The sequence below is a fragment of the Lottia gigantea genome (assembly GCF_000327385.1).
Source record: "Lottia gigantea unplaced genomic scaffold LOTGIsca_132, whole genome shotgun sequence".
Taxonomy (NCBI): Eukaryota; Metazoa; Mollusca; class Gastropoda; family Lottiidae; genus Lottia; species Lottia gigantea.
Window position 1 is genome coordinate 85,349 of NW_008707463.1, and position 11,790 is coordinate 97,138.

The window sequence follows — 11,790 nt, forward strand, 5'->3', positions numbered from 1 at the left end:
CTCTAAACGTGACATGCATGTCTCCAATACCAAAAGCACTTCGGACCACGATCCTGGTAACCTTTGAACTCAGAAGTTTAATGTAAAAACCGATAATGCAATTGCAATTAAATCAAAACATAATCATTGGATAACTTGATAATATTAATATGTTCGTCTTAACCGTTTTATCGTGATGTAACGGACCAATATACCATATCTACACAGGCGTATATACGCCAATTTGGGCGATAACTGTTAATATTTTGCGTAACCTTACGCGTTAACGACGTAAAACATACAAAGAAGTCGATAACTGCTTCTTTAGGGCGTTATTTACCTAGTTAACAGTTTAGCGGATCTCTCTTCAAGATCGAGCCAACATCAAAGCCGCCGCCAATAGGGGATTAAAGGAGATTTAGAGATATTGGATTACCGATCATCTTCATCAGTTGTGAGATTATAGTATCAGCAGAGTTAATGGCTGTATTAACAGAAGCTGTATGGGTAACTGGCTATCAGTAAGGGTTAAAATCTTCTGAAACACCGCTCGTTAACCCAATCTGGTTCGTCTTTAACGGTGATTATCACTAGCAGCACACTTATTCTTCTTCGTGGTAGAAATGGTGTCCGCTTTCACTAAATAATATCACACACGCTCGTCCCAAAATATACCTTGATACAGACGCGGAGTTAACCACGGAGAGGCAAACGTATTTTTTATCTATTGTTCACCCAAAGTGACTTCTAACCATATTTCGGATGAAGTTTCTCCCTGTTCATACCCTAACCTTCTCCAGTTACCATCGGCTTCCGTTTTTATCAATCAAGTCGACTCGTGGCGATGTCCTCATTCAGTTCCTATTCATAACTGCTCCTTTTTATCAATATACCGAAAACTAACGGTACATCGGACGGAGTGCGGAATGTGTGAGGCCCTCTTTTGAAGACGTTCACAGGCCAATATCTTTAATTAGCTAAATCTTTAATCTCTGCTTTATCAAAATATCGGGATATGAGGAAACATCAATTCAGAATTCAAGACTGCATATTCAACCACCTTTTCAGATGACAGCTGTCAATAACTGGACACAAATATGTACATAAAGATAACTTTAATGAAGAAATTACAACGTTTCGACGATGGTACTCTCAAGCGCTATAGGCTGTCCCTTAATTTTTTTTTTGCATAATATATTGTGTTTGTGTCGCAGTTATTCTCTCCTCAATAACTAAATTCCAATGAAAGGAACTGTTAATAAAGCCGACAGATTTATATATATATATCTCAAAATATATATCACCCTTAACGATCTGGAGTGTAAAATGCTTCCTGTTGAGCGAGAAACATATCAAAGTCACTTTCATCCGTATTTCAATTCAAATGAAGACTTTTAATACGGAGGGGCTGACATGGAAAAAGCGTATAGTCGTTCGAATAGGACAATGAACCGAGGTTCCGTGTGCTACAGGCTGTGCACGTTAAAGATCCCTTGACAGTTGGAAATCGAAAAGAGCTGGCTAAAGCCGCAGTCCAGGCAAAATTTCCCTCATTGCACCATGCATGGCATTGCCCGTCCTCATCAGCCCACTTGGTGAAGAAAAGTAGAGCGTAAAACACCATTCATTTCATTTCTTTCATTGAATATTTCTGAATTCCATAGAGAATTATTTCTGTCACTGAATAATTGATTTTAAAAAGATTGGTATTTATTTCGCTGGTATAAATTAAAATCTATAAAATCGAAGTAATTTGTCTCCCGGTCAGTGGAAACTATTACAAAATTTTCATTTAAATCATTAAATTTATATTATAAAAACTTGACAGTAGACATTTTAATTACCATTGTTTAAAAAGATATACGACTTTTTCAAACTTGGAATTCTGTTCGTTCTGCGCTATAAAAATTATAACATTCTGAAATTGTACGAAACGTCAAACTTGGTGGAGTGACGCATCGGTCAGACATAAGCCAATCCTCTCAAATTACCGAAAAAGTCAAGAAAATTTAACAAAAAGCTATTTTGATCTTGCAGCTTTTTGTTAAATACGGCAAACCGTCAAAAATTCTTGCCAAACCTATCATTATGAACAATTATCAAGCTAATTTTCTTTACTTGTCAATCAATCTAGAGATAAGCTACGCCCCTTGAAGATGATTGGTCAATCAAGTATAAAGGCGGGGAGTATATTTACATAGACAAATAGCAGGAAAGAAAGTAAACACACTACATGTGATATTGTAGTATAGTAAAAGTGAATTATTCACACCAAAGTTGTCGCCTTTTAAACACAGTTTCTAGGATTTACCTCTTCTTTTCACTTCAAAAATATTTTGGGATATTTAATAGCATTTCGTCGTACAGGTAAGCTTGTCGATTTATAATATCAATGTAAATTCTAACATTACCAGTCGTTTGATTTTAACTTATGAATGGAACCAGAATTCACTTCACGGGCTGACGATGGTGTTGCTTACCAAAACACGTTTTGTCTTTCACCATAAAAAGTAATATTATTAAATATCACTATACTCGAAGCGGATGAATGTATATTGTAATATTTAAGATAGTAATCGTCAGCCATGATAGAGGCACTCCATACCTGTCGACACCAATTTGAGTTATGATTACGGACAGCGAAATACTGTCACATTTAGCAAGTTTCAGTCTACTCTTTTTCCTTTGGTGGAGGGATGATATTTTCTAAGTCATTGACACAGATCTTAGTAAAGATAGCCAAACTAGAGGGTGTGCAGCTCTTTTCATTCAAATGACACAGTCCCAACCATTCATTGTCCGAAGGTAACATGTTTATACACTCCAATACAAACTCTTATTTGTCCAAATTCTAGGAATAGATATTTTGTGTCATTCATTCATTCATTCATTCATTCATTCATTCATTCATTCATTCATTCATTCATTCATTCATTCATTCATTCATTCATTCATTCATTCATTCAGGTCAATAAGAAAGAAAGAGAGTTTAAATGATAACCAATGAATAAATGATAAAGTCAAAAGTTTGACCTGATACCTGGTATGAAACCTGGTGAGATTTAAACAAGTATAAAGCTGTTACAATGGATAAAAGTAAACAGAGTTTGGTGACTATCTTGGTCGTACTATCGATTTTTTATCAGGTTCATTGTACGGATTTAACTTATACCATACCAGAAGAACAGCCAGTCAATACTGTTATAGGGCATATTTTAAATGACACAGCCAATCTTCAAGGTGCCATCCAGGACAAGGATGTCCCTCATTTGAAATTCACATTTTTGTCAGAAGGTAATGCGGTCACGTCTTTATTTGCGTTAGATTCCCAAACCGGACAATTAGCAGTTGGTCCAGATTCTACTCTCGACAGCGAAACTATTTGTCCATTCTATGAAAAGTGTCACATTAAACTTGATGTCGTGATACAATCGCCATTGAATGATTTATTCCGTAAAGTCTCTATTAAAGTGATCCTCGAAGACGTCAACGACAATCCACCGACGTTTCCGAACGATGCAATCACCGTAGACGTATCGGAGGCAGTTTTGGTAGGAGCATCTATACCTCTTGAAGGAGCTTCAGACCGGGACATGGGCAAAAACAACTCTTTACAATCTTACGAAATAGAACCTAGAAATGATGCATTCGGTTTATCGTTCCGGAAGAACCTGGATGGAACTTCCTACTTGAATCTGGTTGTCCAAGGAGAACTCGATCACGAGAAGGTCAGCAGTTATTCGTTACGTGTTGTAGCCAAAGATGGCGGCGATCCACAACTACAAGGCGTCATGACGGTTAACGTAACCATAACAGACGTGAATGACAACGTTCCAAAGTTCAAGAAAGACAACTACAGTGTCAGCGTTGACGAAAATGTCACACAAAACTCAGTGATAATCCAGGTGCAAGCTGTTGACCGAGATTCGGGCGAGAACGGACAGATAAGCTACAAGCTGAGTTCCCACCAAGATACAAAGATAACAACGCTTTTTAAGATCGACCCAGAAAGTGGGGATATATCGGTAAAAAGTGACCTACAAAACGAGGCTACTGAGATATACAACATCATTGTCGAGGCTATCGATCATGCGTTACAACCGTTTACTAGTCAGTCTGTGGTAACCGTTACCGTAAGAGATGTTATTAACAGCCCACCGAAATTAACAGTTAACATGCTTTCAGGTGCGACTATATCCGAATACGCCAATATCGGAGCTGCGGTCGCACACGTAGCCGTAAAAGAATCAGACCGTGGAAGGAATGGCATCGTGTCATGTGACCTTAAGAACACCACGTATTTCAATCTACAGGGATTCGACCTTGACGAATACAAAATCATCGTCGCTCAACCATTAGACGCAGAGCTAGTCACTAGTCTGAACATTGATATAGTTTGTGAAGATGCTGGTTCCCCTCCGTTATCTGTAACCCATTCTTTTGAAATAACTATCACTGACGAAAATGATAATTCCCCAATCTTCGTCAAACCATTGTATACAGGTACTATCAAAGAAAATAACCGAGAAGGACAGAGTGTCGTTACAGTTCGTGCATCCGACGAAGATGCTGGATTAAACGGACGAGTGAAATATTCTTTAGGTTCAGATGCAACAGATAACTTCCGGATTTCACAAGACGGTGGCGTCATTCGTTCTAACGTACCATTTGACTACGAAACGCAGAAGTTTGCTAATTTTACCGTTGTGGCTTACGATCAGGGAACGCCAAAACGATCTGCGTCTACGATCGTTTCCATCAAAATTGAAGACATCAACGACGAAGCACCCAGGTTTTCTAAAGAACAATTCTCTGTCGAAGTGTCAGAATACGCCAAACCTGGGGAATTTGTGGCAGTGATCAAAGCGTTCGATTTTGAATCTGGAAAGAACGGAGATCTGATGTACTTTCTTCTGAATAAGACGCCGTCCATCCCTTTCACCATGTTTGTCAACGGTTCGATGGTTTTAGATGAGGCTCTAGATTATGAAAAGAAACAAGCGTACGAATTTAAGGTAATGGCGGTAGATAAAGGCGAGCCCCCTCTCAACACCACGACAAATGTAGTGATACAAGTACTCGATGAAAACGATAACAAACCCATTATATCCTTCCCTAATGTTCCTAAATATCTCGTTAATGTGACATTTTCCGATAAAAAGAGCACAGTTATAACACGTCTTCGAGTAATTGATTTAGACTCCGGGCTGAATGGACAACTTCATTATGTAATAACAAGCCGTAACGATAGTGGCCGTTTTGAAATTAATGCTAAAACTGGAGAGTTATTTACGACCAAAAGTTACGACTACGAAGATATTGACTTGTATCGTTTGGTAATCACTGTCAAAGACAATGGTGCTCCTCCGTTCGCGGATCATACTACCGTTTTTATAAAATTGTCACAAGGAAATGGTACGGCTGCGTCTGCTGGTGCGTCTAGCGAGCAGAATATTCTCATAACGCTGACAATAGTATGTGTGACTATAATCATCTCTGCGACTATTGTTCTGATCATCGTTATAATGCGAAGACGAGATAGGAAGAAGCAGAGTCCCTTGCGCAACCACCATTTGGGAAATAACGATCCAACTAAGTATGACAGTATTTTAAAGAGTAACAACATCAACGATAGGAAGGAAGCCATGATGGACGAGGCGAACAGTGGATACGGTGTGTCTTACGACAAGATGGCGGCGTTACAGACGAAAGACAACTTCGATTTGAATCCTAAGGTAAGACAGCATTTTTTTTATATATCCCATAATATGAATCATTCAGATCATGGAATATATGAGTCAGTCGAATGAGGTGGCTGTTCCACTACTACGTTTGTAAGGTAAATACAGATTAATGGCTAATGAAGGAATCTGATGAAATTGAACAAGGTTGTCTGGTTGGGTATCACCTTATCGCTTTGCTGTCTAGTAACGTCTGGTAAATTTGGGACATTAATGGTTGTAGGTTCATACCTTAACCTGTGTCTTTGTGACCGTGAATAAGTCACCCCTCTGCATTATTCCATTAAACACAAGGAAAGGGATATGCACCTGTAATCTGATAACGATCACAGTCACTGTGGTCAATTTGTAGAGCACACAAAAAACCGAAGTTATAAATTTACATCTAAATCAAATGCAGCCATCCCTGTTGTATCAAAATCAAAGAAATGTTATCAAATCGCAACCCCAAAAGCTTTTTCTGTCCAATATATCTTCAGCCAAATAATGAAATAACACGTTTTATCTCAATCATTCCCCATTGTCTATCAAAAAACCAACTTTCAAACAAAAACAAGAGTCTAATGAGTACCTCTTGAACTTCTTTGTCTGTTTTTATCTCTGTTTTCATACCTTTCTTCTCGTATATCATCGTGAATAAAAAGCCAAAGTAGTTAGGCGGATAAGACACAAGATAAAGTCATCTTAGAAATAAATAAATTCGTCTTGTTAAACGTTACGTCTTCACTTTAAATGTTAATCTAGTCTGTGTTATGTCTCAACTTTGCAAAAGTATTATGAGGTAAACGTAACTAGTTTTTCACTTTCTGTATGTGAAAAAATTGATGTTGAATTTGAGACGGTAAAAAACCCCTAAACCAAATTGCTAAATGTTAGTTGTAAAAAGTTTAAAGGCACAAGAGACAGTTACCTTGTTCTCACCACTAGACTCCAATAATGGAACGTTAACCCCTATTTACAAACCCTGCTGTCCTGACGAGGGTTGTGTATCTGAAACACACATGGACAGTTTGGGATGAACTCTATCACAAAGTTGGGTAGAACTTTCCTTAAAGTTTCCCTGCAAACCTAATCCACATATACGATCCGTCTGGCAGGGGTAAGATCTGATAACATGTATTCGGACCAGCTCAATCTTAACGGTTGGCGTAACGTTAACGCAATCTTTAGGCATCATTTAACGTTTTTCAGCCAAAACGAACCCCAGCACCTGTTTTTAATTAATAACTATCAAATTTCAACTTTATCTAAGATAAAATCGCCAGCTTAGTCAAGCTTTAAATGCAATTCTGGGATACTTTCAATTTCAACCCACCCCGAAGCAATTAATTTAACTTTAACTAAATCTCTTAACATTTAAGATAGAGAGATAAGATCTAAGGCTGATTTCCTCGCCGCTCATTCGGTGCTAGTTGTATGTTTGTGCTGTACGCTTTTTTGACTGTTTTGGTTTGATTTTTGTCGAGGAGTTACATTCTGGATAGCAGTGAATAAGTTGTATAGTTTAACTTACTTTTGACTTCTATCTGAACTTGAAGGTTCTCAGAAGCTTGGAATTAAATTACCCTGGAAGACTTAAGTTTTAATCTTTGAAAATTACAGACTTTGGAAGTCTGTTTTCATAGGCATCGCGTCAGTCAATTAAGAATTTCAATTTAATCTTGCTATTAGAGATTGTTATCTTTGCCTTTTCTGGAATAAGATCACCTAATTAAAGATTGCAGTGTAAACATAGAAAATTATAGATGACATGATAAGCAGGAATTTTGGAGGTTGACCTTTGCCTTGACATGAACGTTTTAGCTGCGTTCGATTACATAGTTGAACAGTTACACAAAGTTGGCAATGTGGTTCTGATTAGCCGAAGTGGTATTAAGTGTGTTATTTGCCTCGTTAAAGATCGTGATAATTGCCTGATATGCTCATTAGTCATATATACCTCTCGTTTGATGGACGTTTCAACGTTATTAAATCTTATGGATGCATAAGTTTCGAATCGTCCCACCTGCTGGTCTGAATTAGTTACGAAACGACCTTCATCGTTTTATGACACGGTTACATGTGAAGCGAATTATAGTAATGTTTTTGATGCTTGAAATTTTATGTGAAAAAACTTTTATTTTTCTTGAAAAATTAGTCTTTCACTTGACTTCATAAATTCTCCGTCTTTAAATGAACTGGGTTTTACGTCCTACTGTTCTGGACATTATTTGGGCGTGTATGCCTTCTTTAAATGAATGGGGTTTTACGTCCTACTGTTCTGGACATTATTTGGGCGTGTATGCCTTCTTTAAATGAACTGGGTTTTACGTCCTACTGTTCTGGACATTATTTGGGCGTGTATGCCTTCTTTAAATGAACTGGGTTTTACGTCCTACTGTTCTGGACATTATTTGGGCGTGCATGCCTTCTTTAAAGTTATTTTATAAAGATCTGATAGTTTGACATAAAATATTAATGATGTGTTTAAGAGGAGAATTAAAAGCTAATAATATCAGATTTATAGCAAACAAGAATATAGTGTTACATTTCTCACGTTTTGTAGAAATCAGATTATCAGAGTAGATTAATTAGCTACATGATGGGAGAATGTGGGGGATGATGTAACCAGCAAGTTGGTTAGTGTCGAGATACTCGATAGCTTTAGGTTTAGGTTTAAAGTCTTGGGGTCAAGGGTGGGGTTGGCTGATACTGAGCGATGCTGAAATAGGTAGGGTGCAAGGATGATGTAATCAGCTAGTTATTGATGCTTGTGGTGTTGTTCTGCTTGTAGATTTATAAATGCATAATATTGTCCAGCTTGTATTTGTGTAACACATGGCATGAGGAAGAAATCAAGAAATTACACGCGTCTCGTCATTGTGGTATATGTCACTATTAATTTTTTCTCATGTGCCATATTTGTGTCGGGTGTGTATGGAATAGAAAACTCTCTTATATTAGTCAACAGACAGAACAGCATAATAATCATATTAATGTCACTGTGTCTCAAGATTTTGATAATCAAATCAGACGAAACACTGCCCCCTAATTCTAGCTCTGTGACCACTACCAAAATTATGTCTGGACTGATTTAACCAATGAAAGTAGTATAGAAAGTTTAGGGGTTTAGACTGGATGTGAATTTTTAAATTTGTGGAGATGTGATTGTGATATATATATTAAAAACTGGAAATCCAACTTTGTGAAGATGGGTTTCAAAATTTTTCCAAACCCCAGAATCTCATCACTCACACCTCTATATATGATATAATAGACTAACAGCCGGTCGCGAGGAATTCCTATTTATCTTGTTAACCATTATGTCGAAACGAACATATGACCGGAGGGGGGTGGCTGTAATCGAAATTTCAAATTATATCAATCTTGTCGAAACTCATGTCAAAACGTTGATGATACGTCTGCATTTTTAGCTAATGAAATTTAAATGGACATTTATCTTGTAAAATTTCGTGTAAAATTGTAAAAACTTTGGCCTGACGTTGACGGTTCAGTTATTTTGCTAATGATGTGACCCTTCATGGGGATGGATATATATTAATACACGTCAAGTGTCATATTGGGGCTAATGGAATATGCAGATGTAAGTTACAAGCATTTCGAATGTTATTTTCATTCGTATACATAATGGACATAGTGGACCCTACATTACGTGGGCAATGAATGAAATTTTTACCGATTCCAAAAAAATTAGACATTGTAGACTTGAGAACATTTTATCAAATAACAAGCCTAATTTTGTACGGAACATACCCTAAAAAAAATTAACAAAACGAAATATTCAATACAGAATTTTGATTATATAAACAGTTTGCGTACTTTCCTTTGATTTTGCACCTTTCTTTAAACTAAAAAATATAACAGAAAACAAAAAAACTCACGAAAATGAAAATTATTCATGTAGAAATTCCAACCTTAAATTAAAAATTTGACACATTAATCAGTGTAATTGAAAGTAATTTCTGAGTAATTATAGAAAGATCATGTTTCAATTGTCCTTACGCAAACTCTAGATAGACGTTACGTAACGTGATGGGATGTTACGTTCAGATGTTTGTGACAGACGGTCCGTTACGTCCCGACAGTTTAGTTGCTAAATTTAGCGAAATAATTTGATATGCTTGTGTAAGTGATTTTAAGCAGCCAGCTGGTCAAATGATTTTGGAAACTTTGATGTTTAATGAAGAGTTTGGATTTAAAATGTCTATCAGTAAATGAGTACCTCATTCAACGTACAACTGGCGTTTTCCAGTACAAATTACTCTTTAAAAAGTACATGTATTACAGAAGGTAATAATAATGGAAGACTGTGTGATCTATAGGATTAAGGAATATAAGGAAACCTCGTCCTGTATAACATGTCAATATGTGTAGACTGATTATACAGCCCAAATCGTCTATATGATATGCCGTAGCAGTCTATTAATATTTATAAACTAATGCTATGTAGTTGATTGTCCTAAATTGTAAAATTGTGGTCAATGAATATAACATTAAATTATGTGTAGTTATTCAAAATGTACCACACGTGAAGAAAAAGAGCTTTTTTGATAGAATTTTTAAAATATGACGCTTTTTGACAAGTTAATTAGATAAAAAGGGACACCTGAATCCGATGCAGCGTCGGTTTGATTTGTATAGGTAATCTTGTGGGCCTGATTTACGTGTACATCACGTATTGTCCAGACTGGTCAGTCAGTTCGGACACCGTCTGGCCACTGTGTTGATTATAGGTCATTGTCAAACCCCCGCTGTTATAATGATTAGTTACAGTCATTAGGATGCATGGCCAGGTGACCGCGTTGATTACCCTGCGTTATAATGGTTGTACTATTGCCAGTCAATGTTGTGTATCGGTGTATATCATATTAAGGGGCCAGTGAAATACGGAAAGCTTCCGTCTCAATATTGTTAGAGGAAATGTCATGCTAGCAGATAGATAAATAGCAAAAACATATTTGTTTTGAACTTGGCCCATAACTGATGTGCTGTAATGTCTATAGGAAGTTTTGTTTTTCAACCTTAAAGTCCTTAAATAGATTCAGCATTCATTTTTGGTATAAGCGGCTTCATCAGCTAGATTTCCTGATGAATTTCATAATTGTAAAAAGCAATACACTGTTTCAATTTTTGTGAGAAATGTCTATTAAAAGAAGAAAAATCCTTTCTAAAATAAAGTACCATAATTTTATGCTTCTAAAAGTTTTCACCATTAAAACGTCTCTGGCTTCCCAATTATTCTTTAGACAGCCGAAGACCTTGAGTCTTAATAGATGCCATCAAACCAATGGTCAATTAATACTCTGTGGAATATGGAAGTTCAAGATTAAATGGCGGTCACCTCTTGCTCTGATCAGCTGTCATTAAATATGGCCAACATATTACTAATTATTTTCATTTAATTATGATTATTTTAATATTCAGTTCGACCATTTTGCTACCTTATTAATAATTCCAGGACAAAATTGACCATGACCTATTTTCCGGGCCACTGGACACCGCCCACATGGCGTAAATTACCAATATATCCAACTCGCATCACTGGCTTCAAGCTGACGTCTTCGATTTTTTCTCTAATTCGACTTATTATAAATCCATTATAAAGTTTTTCTTGACTAATATTTACTCTAGTGGACACAGTGAAAAGATGTCATGGCAAGACGGTTGTTTATCCGATTAGCCACAGCAGTTACTGGTTTCATTTACAATTCTTGGTTTATTTCAACATTTCTTCTTCATCATTAAGACCCTTTATCAGTCCTTATCTATCATTGGTTTTATTACCATACATAATAGTAGTATGGGACAATTCATGTACTATAATTTATGCAATACAAATTACTATTATTACATAGACTCAGTGAAATATATTGATACTTGTATGTATGAAACAAGATCAAAGAGGAAATTGATTTGAATGGAAGCTTAACATCATACATTATTGAATTCAACATTAAAACCGACACACCTAAAAGAAAATTCTAGGGTAATATAAATATCTTGCAATTCAACACACCCTTGTCATTTTCCTATTGAGCTGGCATGAGTTTATTCAAAGTAGCATGGACTG

At 36.5% G+C, this 11,790-nt stretch overlaps 1 protein-coding gene across 1 annotated transcript; it reads left to right on the plus strand.

Annotated features, from left to right (window-relative positions):
* Window positions 1-3,065: 3,065 nt before the first annotated feature.
* On the plus strand, window positions 3,066-5,789 carry LOTGIDRAFT_139015 (hypothetical protein; the record flags this gene model as incomplete). Its single annotated transcript, XM_009049236.1, has 1 exon — window positions 3,066-5,789. One exon carries the CDS (start codon window positions 3,066-3,068, stop codon window positions 5,787-5,789), a length of 2,724 nt encoding a protein of 907 aa, XP_009047484.1.
* Window positions 5,790-11,790: the final 6,001 nt, after the last annotated feature.